General features: G+C 39.5%; 1 protein-coding gene across 1 annotated transcript in view; it reads right to left on the reverse strand.

Annotated features, from left to right (window-relative positions):
* Positions 1–17356, reverse strand: part of LOC100568253 (uncharacterized) — a 69490-nt gene that overhangs the window by 29087 nt on the left and 23047 nt on the right. Inside the window, exons 8-10 of the mRNA XM_062978129.1 lie at positions 7029–7086; positions 4173–4224; positions 1747–1945 (exon numbers count right to left, since the gene is read on the reverse strand). Of these exons, the coding sequence (XP_062834199.1) occupies positions 1747–1945; positions 4173–4224; positions 7029–7086 (309 nt within the window). The remainder of the gene's footprint in view (positions 1–1746; positions 1946–4172; positions 4225–7028; positions 7087–17356) is intronic.

Below are 17356 nucleotides of genomic sequence, written 5' to 3' on the forward strand. Positions count from 1 at the left end.
GCAACGGTAATCCATGCAACAGTCACCACCAGGTTGGATTATTGTAACGCCTTATACGCCGGCCTTCCGAAGACAAAAACCCATAAGATCCAAATGGTCCAAAATGCGGCGGCCAGGCTGCTAGCGGGATCATCTATAAGATCCCATATTACACCGATTCTGAAACAACTGCATTGGCTACCAATAGAACATCGGATCTCTTACAAGATACTGGTCCTGACATTTAGAGCTCGAAATGGCCAAGGACCATTATATCTTAGGGACTGCCTCATTCCTTTCTTCCATCAGTGGTCACCTCGATCCTCCCAGGAAAATCTCCTATACGTACCGGGCCCTAGGGAGGTACACCTGGAAGCTACAAGGCGTAGAGCCTTTTCGATCTATGCTCCAATTCTGCGGAACTTATTGCCTCCATATGTTAGAGCAATATCGGAGTTGCGACCTTTTGGAAAAGCGCTCAAGACTTGGCTGTTTGGTTGTGCACTTAAGTAAATCAGATCTAATTTGCCAAACAGTCACTGTTGAATGTTTTTAGGTTGAATGTTTTTATGTTTAATGTTTTTATGTTGAATGTTTTTATATTGTGGAATGATATTTTAAATTGTAAGTCGCTCGGAGCACTCTGGTGGAGAGCAACTAATTAAGAAATAAAGTGAAGTGAAGTGAAGTGAAGTGAATCTGCTTTGAGTTACTTTGAGAAGATAAAGCAGGGTAAATAATAACAAGAAGAACAACAACAATAGTAATAGTAATCTGACGCCTAGTTCACTCCTTGAATGAAGAGTTCTGTGAAGCAAGACATAGGGGTGGGACCAGTATGGACTTTTGTTAGAAAATTCCTCAAATCTGTATTCTGGTACATAAATGCTCTTTGCTCTGAGGGAATCAGGATAGCTCTGTTGGTGACCTGCTTCCATGGGAAATCTTGCTCTACCATCACAGGGCTATATTACAACATAGTGAGTGAACATATCCAGGAAACAAACATGGCATGTTAATAAACTTGTTTCTGCTTCAGGGAGGTTTAGCCTGCAGAAGAGAAGGCTAAGAGGAGACATGATAGCCATGTACAAATACGTGAGGGGAAATCATAGGGAGGAGGGAGCAAGCTTGTTTTCTGCTGCCCTGCAGACTAGGACACGGAACAATGGCTTCAAACTACAGGAAAGGAGATTCTGTCTGAACATCAAGAAAAACTTCCTCACAGTGAGGGCTGTTCGGCAGTGGAACTCTCTCCCCCGGACTGTGGTGGAGGGTCCTTCTTTGGAGGTTTTTTAGCAGAGGCTGGATGGCCATCTGTCGGGGGTGCTTTGAATGCGATTTCCTGCTTCTTGGCAGGGGGTTGGACTGGATGGCCCATGAGGTCTCTTCCAACTCTACTATTCTATGATTCTATGATTCTATGATTCTAAGCATGATCAGTCTGTTCAATGTGAATGGATTTAGCCATTGCTGAAATAGTTATGATTTCATTAAAGGGGAAACAAACTACTCTTCTTAAGATATTAACACAGAGATATTTAAACACAAAGAGCACAAGGCCAATAGAACTTTTTTGAATTTTTTCACAATAAGTTTGTTATGCATGAATGGATTTGACCACAAGTCAATTTGAAATTAGGTACTACAGTTGTCTTTTTTCCACATGATCTACTGATAACCTCATCTGAAACATCAAGAAATAGAATAATAAAAAATACAGACGGAATTAACATATCTTAATTTTAGATTTAGAGGAAGGCAAACCTGCACGGTGCGACTGGAACTACAAGTCCCTGCTACTGGGGCCTGAGTTGTTACATAGCCTCGGATAACAGACTTCACAGAGTTGAAAAAGCTGGATTTCCCTGCTCCAACTGGCCCCATGAACAGAACCCGAAACTGTGGCACTGAATTCGAACGAGGATGATAAGCTGCTATCTCACACATCAGTTTTTTTCTTTCCCTGTTAAGACAGCAAAATTCATATTTATTAGCTACATTGATTTGGAACAGTTATTTGTGGGGGAAAGAGACTAAGAAAAAAGTGCTGTTTACAAACAGGAGAAATAACAAAATCATGGTGGGAAGAAGAGCTCTGTAGAAAAAATACTATGATAAAGTTGGGCTACACTTCATCTTTGCTTCCCAGAAGTTCATACATTTCAGCAAATTTGATTTTCAAGATCTTAGCTTTTTTTTCTTTTCCTTTTTTTTTAGGTGTCAGGAGCAACCGGAGTTGCTTCTGGAGTGAGAGAATTGGCCGTCTGCAAGGACATTGCCCAGGGGACGCCCGGATGGTTTTGTTGTTGTTGTTGTTGTTGATTTTTTACCATCCTTGTGGGAGGCTTCTCTCATGTCCCCACATGGAGCTGGAGCTGATAGAGGGAGCTCATCTGCACTCTCCCCGGGTAGGATTCGAACCTGGCAGCCTTCAGGTCAGCAACCCAACCTTCAAGTCACGAGGCTTTTATCCCCTAGGCCACCAGAGGCTCCAAGATCTTAGCTCAAAGGTAGAGTTAAATGGTTCAGGCACAGGCTATTTAACTAACTGCATCTCCACATATAAACCAACAGAGCCACTGTGGTTAGCAAAGCAGGCCTTGCTCTCGGTCCCACTCGTGTCTCAAGCACAGTTGGTGGGGGCGAGAGAGGGGGGCCTTCTCTGTGAACATTCCCGCTTCTGGAACTCCCTCCCCAAAAAAGTAGAAATGCCTCTGTCTCTCCTCTCCTTTAAAAAAAAAACTCTTAAAAACCCATATTTGCATCCTAGCCTATGGAGAGGAGGAGGACTAGAACATCTTAATATGTAACCTTGTTTAAATACTGGAAACCCACCCTGGCACTGTTGGCTGTTGTACACCATTATTTTATATAATATCTTCTTCATCATTTTATACTTTAAGGCAGTTTAATTATTTAGATCTTATTATGACATAAATGTGTATGATGAGGTTTATTGTTTTTAATTACTTATTTGTTTGGTTAGTCATTATAAGTTTATATCTATACTACTTTATTTATTGTTTTGGTTTGTTTTGTTTGTTTATTATGGCATTGAATGTTTCTGCCTGGAAACCATCCTGAGTCTGTCCAAGGAAATAGGACAGGTTACAAATAAAGTTGTTGTTGTTATCATCATCATCGTCATTATGCTCACAAGTATACTAAAGCACCAAGAGAAACAAAATCAGCAGCTTTATGCACTCAGCTTGAACACTGGCAGTTTGTAGGTAGCAAACTCTTTTCTTAGACATTTTACATTCATTTTTCTTGGAATACTCATTTCTCTGTGCCTCTAATGTGTCACTCCCTTTATATATGTTCGTATGTATTAACATCTATCAGAAAGCATTTAAGGAAAGCAGAGAATTTATTTGGAACTGGGTGGCCCTTGACCTCTGCATTGCTGAGAGTTCATTTACACCTACCCAAAAATTGGAGGCAGACTGGAGTAAAAATACTCTGGACTGGAACTGGAAACCCCATAAATGTTTGTATGCTCCACCTCAACTTGCACTAAGGGCAGACTCCAGCCAGACCAAAACTGAGTTGGCCTGATTGCACTTTCTCCCTTACCTATCCTGTTGATCCTATTGCTGCAGCAACCAACTGGAAGGAGCAGCAGCAACAGCAGGAACAGCAGCAACAGCAGCAACAGCAGGAGCAGCAGGAGCTAATTCTATTGTCTTATTTATCGTGTCGTTTCTGTCTTCTCCAGAATAAACACATACATCTCCATAAGTCATTTATCATTAGGTTTATTTTTCCGACCTTCCATCACCTTGGTAGCTCTTCTCTGGACATGTTAAAGTCGATAAACGTGAACTCTGGTGACTAGAACATGTTATAGTATTACCCATTATGTCCGACCAGAAGGGCACTAATAATTATCTTGACCAGGACACTATTCCTCTGGATGCAGCCCACAACTGGATTGGCTTTTTAGCTGCTGCATAACACTAAAAGACCCACATTGAGATGGACCAAGTTATGTTAGTACTGTAGTCTATCTTATGTAATGGATGTTAGACTCTGGGATCTTTCTTTTTTGGGAGCAGGAGGGACTTGTGGCCCCATTTGGCTCACTTGAAAATTAACATTAAATGGTCCATGCATTTTTTCACAATTACTATTACAATCTATTTATAATAGTTTGATTATTTCAGATTGATAGCCTCAAATCAACTTACACAGTTTTCCAGGTAACATCCCTCCATGGTTGCTCCATCATCTCGTTCACATCTGAGCAAAAAACAAAAGTGTGAAATCAGCTGACCTCCATGCAGATAGTCTTATCTCTTGATTTCAGCTCACCTTCCATTCAATATACTTCACATTCTAAAAAGACCTGGTCCTTTCTAAGTAGGCGTTATGCTCAGAACATGTATATATCAGCAGTGACATTCAAAGATGTTGCAGTAGTATTTTGTGAAAGAAATAGCAGAGATCACAGGACTATATCCACTACAGTGTGATCATATATAGCCTAATTGGCATTTTCTTACTGGGATTTGAGTAGCCAAAGCTTTAAGTCTTTCCCTTTTACCTGAAAGAGTTTTTCCTTTAGTTATATATGTTCCATATGTTCAAAACTATAATCACTTGAATTAAATGCCACTACTACTATTGCACCTTGTTGGCTGCAGATGCTATGCTGCAGTTCCCATTGTTCCCATGAATGCTTGCTTCCCTTATACAGAACACTTAGGTGCTTCCCAATAAATGTAGCAGCCCCCTCTTTTCCTCTTTGGCTGATCAGGATGTAATATTAGCTATTCTTAATCTATTAAAGAATATTATACATGCATGGTTTTTGCAGGGCTCTCGAGATGTTGGTTGCCCTTTATTAAGATAACCCACACATCAAATGGGTGGGCATGACTGGAGCTCCAATCCAGCTACATTTGGAGGACCAATGTTTCCCAAGGTAGTGCAATTCAAAATATGTGTTCTCAGAAGCAAGCCCCAATCAATTCTTCTGGGCACTTCTGGGTTGCAATGGCAATGTGTTGTAACTCCTTGTAAACTTCACTCCAAGGGCAACACTGGACACTGCAAATATGTTCCTGACAGAAAGTGCCCCCTTTGGCATAGAGGACAATCTCCCTGTACCCTGATTCCTGGTAACTCAGATGGAGGACAGTGGCAAGGCTTGTGATGAGGACAAAGATTAAAGGGGTGGATTTCATGTGGATTTCAATGGCTTCTCTATGTAGTCTGACATGGTAGCTGTTAGAGTCCCCCTCAGGATTAAGAAGGGTGGAGTACAAATGTGGTAAGCAATAAATAAGATAAGTAGCAACTAAAATAATTTTATGGTTGGGGGTCACCACAACATGAAGTATATTTAGGGGGTCAAAGCATTAGAAAGGTTGAGAACCACTGCTTTAAGGAGTGCTCAACTCAGATCACAGTCTCTGTATCCCTGAAGAAAGCAGAGAGGAAATAAAACCCAAATTTCCTGGAGAGCCTTATTGCTCTGAGAATATAAAAGCAAAGGAGCAAAAAGCCCTCAGGCGATATTCAGATTATCTTGCTCTTAGCTTTAGGCGACATCTTAGGTCCCGGGCTGGAAAAGGGGGGGCATATAAATGCAATAAATAAAAAGTAATAAAGTGTTAATAGTAATTGCTTCTGAAGTTTACATTTTTATTCTACGTTTTCAACAGGTAGAACTGAAAATCTGAAGGAAAACAAGGTCCAGATCAATAGCACTGGAAGGTATTAAAAATGAATATTACCTGGATGCCTACAGTACCTTATTCTTCTTTAGTGTTTGTATCATTGAATTTTCATTGTAGTACTCCTGTCCACTGTTCTGTCTTCCTTTGATATAGGTTTTAAAGTACTTGGAAAGCATTATTATTGTAAAGTCAGTCCACCTCCGTTTCTCAAGCTAGCCCCCACCCTCCAGTGTTTTCGGTCCAACCTAAAAACTTGACTCTTTAACCAAGCTTTCCAATAATTATAGAGTCCAAAAGGTTCCAATTGTAGAACCATTGGTTTTTTCACTGAAAGCACTTTTCATGATTGGTTGTTATTCATTTTATCTTTATAATTACCATAACATTTTATTGATGTGTATTTTATAGTTGATTGATTTTATTGTGGTATTGTTTTATGTATTGATGATGTGAATTATGTTTTCCTTTGATATGAATGTATCTGTATTTATTACACTGTATGTGTTGTTATATTACAAGTGCTTTGTAAGCTGCCCGAGTCTCTTTTGGGAGATGGTGGCATGGTAGAAATAAAGTTTTATTATTAATTATTATTATTCTGTGTTTGATTTTATGCCTGCTATGTGTAAGATGCAATTGTCGTGTCTTGTGTAATGAATTACAGGTGTTTTATATCATGTTGACTGGTGTATTGTGATCTGTGTGTAAATTAGTTCAAACAAAAGTAGATTTTTTTTTTTGAAATGCTGAATCTAGAAGCAAATTCTCCATAGCAATCAATGCACACCCCTTGTGCCACATCAGCAATGCAACAAAAATGCAGAACAGGCCTTTGTAAAAGTTCCAAAATTACCCCAATAGCATTTTGGTCTCTTCTTTTTAGAAGAATAATCTATTAATGATGGTAAACATTAAAGGGGATGCAGACACTGCAAGGAAGAGGGGGGTACTTTGGGTTACCTAGCTGAACAGTTCTGCTTCCTTATTTTTTTCCCTAGCAATTGTTAATGGACTGATGACTCTGTTTAATATGTGGTGTCTTCTCATTGAGAATACAAAGAAGTGATGAAGGATGATATTTCTGATAGCACATACCTTTTCTGGATTTCTTTCCTTACTTTTAGCATAATTTCTTTTCATTGGAACATAAATAGAAGCTTGATCTGCAAAAATGTTAGCTGAGAAATCTCTGAATAAATACCCCATGTGGAAATGTACATCCCCTGTAGCTTCAGCAACACCAAATACATATTTGCAAAAAAAACCCAGAAAAACCAGTTGCTTAATATGATTAATTTTAGTTGGAAGTAAAGGGAGACCATTTCTTGAGGAGAATTGCTAGACATTCCTCCATACACGCACCTGTTTTCTTTGTCTGAGTTGATTGAGGTTGAGGTGTAGAAAAAATGTCTCCCATTGCCTGTCAGAGAAATGCATAAATGATTACACATTGGAGTACGAGGGAGAACCAGGTTTTGAATTGTCACTTGTCTGTGAAAACTCATTGGGTGTCTTTGGGGAAATCAAACCTTAAAAGAACACAATGGGAAATATCTGAAGAAGTCTTGTAAAAATAGTCCTGTGATAAGTCACCATGTGATTTATGGTGACCCTAAAGCAAACTATCACAGTGTTTTACTGGGGGAATTTCCCTTCCTCTGAGGCTAATGAACTCTTCAATCAGGGGTGAATTTGGCAGCATGCTCAGGTTCATGTTCCACCTGCTCCCATTTCACGATGCACAGTTACTTCCAGCAGGGCCCCATGGGTAAAGGGAAAGTGAACTAGAACAAGCTACCAAGGCAGCAACACAAGAGTCCATGTTGCACCAGGAACAATGGGGGAAACAGGGCAGTTGATGTTTACCCACATGGGATGGGGGCTCAGGTGAGTCAGAAGACGCAGGATGTGGTGCAGCTGATTGCCCACAACTCCTAATGGGTGCCACCAGAATCGTCAATATTTGATGAGGTTGTAAAAGAGTGCAACTTTGCAACTAGTAAACAAATTGAACCTTTTAAAAAAACAGAAACAAAACTTTGAAGTTGACCAAATTGCCAACCGACTGAAATTTGCAAAGCAAAATTACTTTGAAAACGCAAATAAACCTGGCAAGTGGTTGGCCAGGAAAATAAGGGAAAAAATCCAGGCATGACAAATTGTAAGAATAAAAGGAAAGGACAAAATTTTAACTATGGATGAAGACATAAGACAAGAGTTTAAAAGTTTCTATACGCAATTATATACAAAGAATTCTGTGAAAATGGAGGAGATGGTGAATTATCTAAGTAAACAAGACCTTCCAAAGATTATAGATGAGCAAAGACAAAGGTTAAATCAGGAAATTACGGAAGCAGAAGTTAAAAAAGCAATAAAATATTTAAAACCAAATAAAGCTCCTGGCCCTGATAGCTTCACTGCAAGTTTATACAAAACAATGCAAGATGAAATCATCCAGTTCCTCAAAAAACTAATGAATCCGGCACTGCAAGACAAGAAAATCCCAGACACATGGAAAAATGCGGAAATTATTATGATATACAAAGTGTTGTGGTAATCTCTGAGCGGTTAGACTCAATTTAACTCTCTCTGGGGGAGATTCCACCAAAATCAGCAGAGTAGCAAAAGCAAAGCTTTCAAATGCAACAGTTACTTACATTGGCGAGCAAGAGAAGCCTTTAGGATTGCAATGGACTGCAGAGTCTCAATAGAAGTTCAAGAAGTATTTATTCAGGTAAAAAGAACTCCATTGTAGATAGAAAGGCTTGGGAGCTGTCTAGACTACTTATAGACTGGTTTCTAAGGAAAAATAAGAAAAGAAAAATATCAAACATCTACATAGTTACATCTTGCCAGGAGAGATGGCAGGATGCTTCTTGTTAGCTTGAAGAACAAAGGGAGAAGGGAGGAACCAAAATGGTTTGGCCTCATGGTCCAGTTTATTGGGGCCATAAAAGACATTCTGACCAATGAGAAGTTAGTGTCCCTAAAGATTCACATTTCTACTAACTTCAAAGTAAGGGATGTGACGTAAACAGGATAGAGTGAAACACAGTAAAGCCTGTCTAGGCATGCTTTGGAAACAGGGAAAGGATTCCCTCAATCTAACTCTATCATCTATCTAACTACATTTGGACTTGAGTAGTCCAGGATGATTTCCCAACACAAAGAAGGCTCAGACTCAGAAGATGTGAAGAACTATTGCCCCATTTCCTTACTAAACACTGACTACAAAATTTACGTGAACATCCTAGCAGAAAGACTAAAAGGTTTCTTAAATTCATGGATAGAAGAATATCAGAATGGGTTCTTAACAAATAGAAACATAAAAGGTAATCTAAGAATTGTATTGAACACAACAGAATACTATGAAAATGTATATCAAAAGGAAATGGGGTTGTTATCGTTGGACGTGGGAAAAGCCTTCGATAACTTAAATTGGGAGTTTTTTAAAGCATTATTTCAAGAGTTAGATTTAGGATTTTATTTTCAAAATGCTACCGCCATATATGAAGAACAAAATGCAAGTACAGTAGAGTCTCACTTATCCAACACTCGTTTATCCAACGTTCTGGATTATCCAACGCATTTTTGTAGTCAATGTTTTCAATACATCGTGATATTTTGGTGCTAAATTCGTAAATACAGTAATTACTACATAGCATTACTGTGTAATGAACTACTTTTTCTGTCAAATTTGTTGTATAGCATGATGTTTTGGTGCTTAATTTGTAAAATCATAACCTAATTTGATGTTTAATATGTTTTTCCTTAATCTCTCCTTATTATCCAACATATTCGCTTATCCAACATTCTGCCGGGCCGTTTACGTTGGATAAGTGAGACTCTACTGTATTACTATTAATGGCCAAAACACAGAACAATTTAAGATTAACAAAGGAACCAGACAAGGATGCCCATTGTCTCCGTTAATATTTATCTTTGCCATTGAAGTCTTACTACGGAAGATCAGAGGAAATAAGGAGCTAGTCGGTATTAAAATTGATAAACAAAAATACAAAGTAAGGGCGTATTTTTTTTTCCGTGTCAGGAGCAACCGAAGTTGCTTCTGGAGTGAGAGAATTGGCCGTCTGCAAGGACGTTGCCCAGGGGACGCCAGGATGTTTGATGTTTTTACCATCCTTGTGGGAGGCTTCTCTCATGTCCCCGCATGGAGCTGGAGCTGATAGAGGGAGCTCATCCGCACTCTCCCCAGGTGGGATTCGAACCTGGCAACTTTCAGGTCAGCAACCCAACCTTCCAGTCACTTAGTCCACTACGCCATCTGGGGGCTCCAGTAAGGGCGTATGCCGATGATATTATATGTATTATTGGAAATCCCAGGAAACATATATCAAATTGGCTCACAACAATAGAGGAATTTGGACAACTAGCCGGATTTAAAATAAATAAGAACAAGACAACGATTTTAACCAAAAATATGACAAAGAAGAAGCAAGAGGAGCTACATAGAATTTCTGGTTTAAATATTGCCTCTAAAATAAAATATCTTGGGATAAAGATCACTGCCAAAAATAACCAATTATTGGAAAAAAAACTACATAGAAACATGGGAAGGGATAAAATTGGACTTAGAAAATTGGAAAAATCTTAACTTATCATTATTAGGTCACATCGCAACTATCAAAATGAATGTCCTACCAAGATTATTATACTTATTCCAGAACATCCCAATAATCCGGAACATGAAATTATTTAAATTATGGAATAGTGAGTTGATGAAATTTATTTGGAATGGTAAAAAAACCCAGAGTTAAATATTTAATTATGATTACCCCAAGGGATAAAGGAGGTTTTGGTTTTCCAGACCTCAAATCTTATTTTGAAGCGTGCGCCTTAGGATGGGTCAAAGATTGGGCAAAATTAGACAAGAAAAAAATTCTAACAATTGAAGGATACGACTTGAGGAGAGGCTAGCACGCGTACCTATGGTACAGCAAAACGGCGGTTGAAATGAACTTTGGCAACCATTTTATTAGGTCAGCCCTCGTTAAAGTATGGAAGAAATACAAGGATTATTTTAATAGGAAAACACCCCTGTGGCTCTCCCCACTGGAGGCCTACCAAAGAAGAATACTCAGTTGGATAGATTGGCCCACATATACGGAAATATTGATAAAAAAGAATAAAGAAGAATTTCAAGTACGAGGATTTGAAAACCTCTCCCAAAAATATAAAAAAAATCATGGCTTCAGTATATGCAAATTAATGAGGCATTTGGAATGGACAAAAATTGGGGTTTAACGAGAACCAGGACTGTTGGGACAAATTATTAATTTCAGGTAGGAAAAGTGTAACAAAATTATATAATCAGCTAATCAAATGGGAAACAGAAGAAATTAAAAACTCAATGGTACTCTGGGCCAGGAATATTGGCAGGCCAATAAAATTGACGGAATGGGAAACTATCTGGACTAAAAAACTAAAATATACATATGCCATTGACTTAAAGGAGAACTGGTTGAAGATGATACACAGATGGTATCTAACACCAGAAAAACTTGGGAAAATGTATAAAGACCAGGATAAAAGATGTTGGAAATGCAAAGAACAACCTGGCACTTATTTCCACATGTGGTGGAGCTGTAAAAGAACTTTTAAATTTTGGAAAATGATCCATGAAGAATGCAAAAAAAATCCTAAAAAATAAATTTACCATTGAAGCCTGAATATTACTTATTAGGGATGACAGATATGCAAGAAATGGAAGATATAAACAAAGATAAAATCTTTGCATATTTGATTGCGGCAGCCAGAATAATTTTTGCCAAATCTTGGAAAACGGATTATATACCAGAACGGGGGCAGTGGATAGAGAAAATACTGGATATAAAAACCATGGATAGACTAACCTTTTTATTGAAAAGGAATACTGGTAAGCCCTTGAAGGAGATGGATTGGACGTGCCTGGAAGAGTATTTAAAGCAGGAATATTAAGGAAGAATCTTAAAGGCTCGAAGGTAGGAAGAGATAAATAATTTGGACAAATACTAAGGACAAAAATCCTTTTTTTCCCTTCTCTTCCACTAACAATAAGAAGATGGTAGAACTCGGAAGGAAGATGAATGGAAGTATGCCAACCCCCTCCCCCTTCCCATCTTTTACCATCCCATTCTCACTCCCTTTCCACATCACCTCACTCCCCCCTCCCCCCCATTACAAAAAAAAGAGTGCAACTTGCCCAAGGTCACACAGTAGCTGAAGAGTGATTTGAACCCTGGTCTCCCACTGTCCTGGTTTAAACCACTATACCATGCCAGATCTTGACTTGAAGACACACAACAACAAATGAAGTAATGAAGTAGGTACAAAGCTGTATAACCACAATGTATAAAACAAACAGAGGAAAGTGCAGTAACTCTGGACTACCATAAGTGAGAAAATAAGAGTGTATAGTTTTCTAAATAAAAAGACATTACACATATGCGTACACACCACCACTAACAACAACAACACAAAAACTCTAATCACAAGGGTCCTGTGTGGCAGGAACAGTGACAGAACTGAAGAACAGCTTCAGGAAAAAGATGGCAAGCACAAAAAAACCCTTGCTTAATCTAATCTTTTCTTACTGTGGTTGTTTCATTCACTGCTGTTACTTGGTGCTGCTCCTATGGTCCCTCTGAAGTTTTCAAATGTGTCTGAACTTTTAGAGGAAGAATCAAAAGTGAAAATGAACACTTTACATGAACTAATAATATGCTCTCCTTCTCAGAAGTCACAGGCTTTACCTATAGTTGGAAAAAGAAAGTGAAAGCTGTGTGCACAATCTTAGGAACTGGGTGGGGGAGATTACAACATGTGTCAACAAAATATATTCTGTGTACAGACTATTTTTCTAATGGTACTTCCTTCTCTTGTTCTCTACTGTATCACCCATGGCCAGCCCTACCTTTAGGGTAGCAGCCTTCTGAAACAAGCTCTTGTTTTTCTTATCTTCTCTCGTCTCTATTTCCAAAATAGCTTGCTCTTTTTCACTTGTGTGGGTAAACTGTAGTAAACCATCATCAATATGGAATGAAAATCCAAGTAGTATTCCAGCCAGATTTTATATGAAGCATATGAAGAAAGATGCATGTAGTATATCATGTTGTATATCAGTGGTTCCCAGCCTTTTTTTGACCAGGGGCCACTGGACCAGGGACCACACTCTAACATTAGTACCAAAAGGATTACAAATCAGTTTTTGGTCAACTTTAGATTTGGTGTGGTATTTTGGGGTGCTGATTCAGAATACTGCATTGAATAGACCATATCACTGTTTTGCAGTGGCACTGTTTTGCAGTGGCTCCAGTCCTTCCTGGAGGGCCGTTCCCAGATGGTGAAGCTGGGGGATACCTGCTCGGACCCCTGGCCTTTGACCTGTGGGGTCCCGCAAGGGTCTATTTTATCCCCCATGCTTTTTAACATCTACATGAAACCGCTGGGAGAGGTCATCCGGAGTTTTGGAGGGTGTTGCCATCTCTACGCAGATGACACACAAATCCACTACTCGTTCCCACCTGACTCCAAGGAAGCTCCTTGGGTACTGAACCAGTGCCTGGCCGCTGTGGCGGACTGGATGAGGAGGAACAAGCTGAGGATCAATCCTGACAAGACAGAGGCCCTCCTGGTCAGTCGCTCGTCGGATCGGGGTATTGGGTGGCAACCTGTGCTGGACGGGGTTGCACTCCCCCTGAAATCACAGGTCCGCAGTTTGGGGGTCCTCCTGGATTCAGCGCTGACGCTTGAAGCGCAGGTGTCGGCGGTGGCCGGGAGGGCTTTTGCACAACTCAAACTTGTGCGCCAACTGCGACCATACCTCGTGAAGTCTGACTTGACCACGGTGGTGCATGCATTAGTTACCTCTAGACTGGACTACTGTAATGCGCTCTACGTGGGGCTTCCCTTGAAGACGGCCCGGAAGTTACAGCTGGTCCAACGTTCGGCCGCCAGACTAATAACGGGGGCGAGTTACAGGGAGAGATCTACTCCCCTGTTTAAGGAGCTCCACTGGCTGCCGTTCATCTTCCGGTCCCAATTCAAGGTGCAGACCATCATTTATAAAGCCCTAAACGGTTTGGGACCCGCCTACCTTCGTGACCGTATCTCCTATCATAAACCTGCCCGACCTCTCCGATCATCGGGGGAGGCCCTCCTGTCGCCACTACCTATATCTCAGGCTCGCCTTGTAGGAACAAGGGAGAGGGCCTTCTCTGCGGTGGCCCCTCGCTTGTGGAACTCGCTGCCCATTGAAATCAGGCAAGCCCCCACCCTTTTAGCCTTCAGGAAAGATTTAAAAACATGGCTCTTCCGGTGTGCTTTCGGAGAGTAAATGTTCTATGCTACTCCCCCCCGATATTTATCCTCTAGACTGGTTCACTATCTGATGTCCCGTCCCTCGAGGTTTTATTCTGATCCCTTTCTCACCCAGAGTTTTAATTTTTAATCTAGTTTTTAAATGTAGTATTCATGCGGCCCGCTCGTGTTATATTGCTGTTTTGATCTTATGTTGTACTGTTTTATTTTATGTAATGTATTATTTAATTGTATTATGTTATGGTCTATTGTATTGTCTTGGGCATGGCCCCATGTAAGCCGCCCCGAGTCCCCGTTGGGGAGATGGTGGCGGGGTATAAATAAAGTTTTATTATTATTATTATTATTATTATTATCAGCTCTAGTTTCAGATACAGAATATATGCCATCCAGTAGCTGCAATCTGCTCACCCACAGAAATCCATATTTAATAATCTAGAGCTGATGTGGTCTATCAAAGCAATTATCTGAATCAGCACCCCAAAAAACCCCAGAAAAAGGCCTAAAAATAAAGACACGAAGAAAAAAAATGAGTTGGGCTGTGTTATTATCCATGGATTTTGTTAATGCTCACGTTTCAAAAGGGGGGGAGGGGCTGAAGTTGAAAAAAATACAAAAAGCAGAGTGCGAGACCCAAGAAAATGTCCCTAATGGCTTTAATAATTATTATTATTTGGGGGACTAAACAGGGTCTTACAAAAGGCTGCTTTCCCATTACAACTACAGTCGAGTCTCACTTATCCAACATAAACGGGCTGGCAGAATGTTGGATAAGCGAATATGTTGGATAATAAGGAGGCATTAAGGAAAAGCCTATTAAACATCAAATTAGGTTATGATTTTACAAATGAAGCACCAAAACATCATGTTAGACAACAAATTTGGCAGAAAAAGTAGTTCAATACGCAGTAATGCTATGTAGTAATTACTGTATTTATGAATTTAGCACCAAAATCTCATGATATATTGAACACATTGACTACAAAAATGTGTTGGATAATCCAGAACGTTGGATAAGCGAGTGTTGGATAAGTGGGACTCTACTGTATTGTGTTTGGCAATGGGAGCTAATTATTATTATTATTATTACTTTCGGGGACTAAACAGGGTCTTGTAAAGGGCTTCTTTTCCATTACAACTGATGTGTGGCAATGAGAGCTTATTATTATTATTATTATTATTATTATTATTGACTAAGCATTGTGGACAGTTGGACTCAGATAATCCAGTTCAAAGCAGATATTGTGGGATTTTCTGCTTTGATATTCTGGGTTATATGACTGTGTGGAAGGTCCCTCAGATAAACTAGAGTGGGGCTAGTCAGCTCTGCAGAAAGGAACGGAATTAAATTAAATTAAATTAAATTAAATTAAATTAAATTAAGAGGAAGGAGATTTGTGGCCTGGATTTTCCTTCTGGCAGCCCACTGTTGGGCCGTAGCCCACAGGTTAAGAACCACTGTTGTATATGGAGAAAGAGCTGCTCTTTCTCTCACCCAATAACATGTTTTGGACCAGCCCTGCCTTCACCTTCACCCACCCAAAGCTCTCCTACTTCGTCATTTTGTATTTTATTGTTCCTCCTAATTATATGCATTAAATATACACAATTGGTTTTTTAAAGAAATAAATAATAAATTCTGAATAAAAATCTAATTGACAATCTCATCTTTTTCTGTATGTCCCAGAGGGAAAAGGATCTTGGTATTTCCCTCAGTTAAGATGGGAAAGAATTTGGCCATGCAGTGTAAACATATACAAACATTATTTTCCTTCTTTAGGCTTCTCCCTCTGCACCTGACCCCCAATACAGTCTTTTCCCCATCCCTTCTTCAGTTTTGTGTGTGTGTGTGTTTCAGAAGTAACTTGAGAAACTGCAAGTTTCTTCCGGTGTGAGAGAATTGGCTATCTGCAAGGACGTTGCCCAGGGGACACCCAGATGTTTTTGATGTTTTTACTATCCTTGTGAGAGGCTTCTGTGATGTCCCCACATGAAGCTGGAGCTGATAGAGGGAGCTCCTTCATGCTCTCCCCCGGGTTGGATTTGAACCTGCAAGCTTCAGGTCAGCAGTCCTGCCAGCACAAGGGTTTAATGCACTGTGCCACCGGGGGGGGGGCTTTTTCAGTGAGTCATACACTTTTGAAGCAGTTGGAAATAGCAACATTTGAGGTCAAAGGCTACAGGTGGCTACATCCATGCCTTCCCACTCTCGCTATGTCAATTAGTTGGAAAATTTCTAGCCATCCCATGAAACTATGTGAATGAAATATCTGCTCTTTACATATCATACTTCTTATGAGAGGGGGGATCCAGGGAGACTGCTCAGATTCAATAATTGAGAAAAACTTACCAAGGGTGTTTTTAAAAATGAATTAAAGATTTCCCAGCTTGGATTCACTGATTGATCTTTGTACCCAGCTACTTGTTGCTGACCTTAACCAGTTTCTAAATGAGTTAATTATTACCTGAAATTAACATGTAATTTAATGAGTCATTTTATTACTAACTTTTATCAATGTGTTGTTGAAGGCTTTCATGGCCGGAATCGCAGGGTTGTTGTGTGTTTTCCGAACTGTTTGGCCATGTTCCAGAAGTATTCTCTCCTGACCTTTCATCCACATCTATGGCAGGCATCCTCAGAGGTTGTGAGGTATACAATGACATAGATAATCCTGACTTTAGTATTCAGTGATAAATCATTATACATCAGGATCTTGCCTAATTCATTCATAGTTGCACTTTCTTTGTCTCCTGATTTCTCGATTGCAGTCTTCATTTTGATTAATGACTGAGTCAAGTTATGAAAAAAAACTTTTAACTATTTTAATGTCCTCTAAAATTATGTAAGTCATCTGTGGTCATTATTTTTGTTTTCTTAATATTCAGCCTTTGAATTTTTTTATCTCAACTATTTAAAATACTTGTTCTGAATCTTTGCTAGTTTCTACTAATAGTATTGTGTCACTTGCTTGTCTTAAACACTTACAGGAATCAGTTGATCAATGTTTTCAGCTGTGCTTCATAAAAAGAAAATTCAACCTGTTTAGCAAGCCTTACAAATGCTTTAGTACCTGTAAATGTTTGATTTTTGTGCCTATTTTATTTATCTATATACCTGAGCTCACATAAACATTTATTGTGCCAAAAGGAACCCTGAGTGGAAAAGTTTAAGAAGCCTTAATCTAGACTAGAGGACCCTAGGGTTCCATCCTGTTATAAGGAACACAGACCTTCAACACGACAGCATCACCTTATCAAATATTGCTCTCAGGTTGCACAAAATGTAAAGGTAAAAAACTGACCAAGCTTTTGAGTTGTGAAGGCTCTGCCTTTTCCTCTCCTTTGCTTTAGTTCCCCCTGTTTATAGGTTT

The sequence above is a fragment of the Anolis carolinensis genome, chromosome 4 (assembly GCF_035594765.1).
Source record: "Anolis carolinensis isolate JA03-04 chromosome 4, rAnoCar3.1.pri, whole genome shotgun sequence".
Classification (NCBI taxonomy): Eukaryota; Metazoa; Chordata; class Lepidosauria; order Squamata; family Dactyloidae; genus Anolis; species Anolis carolinensis.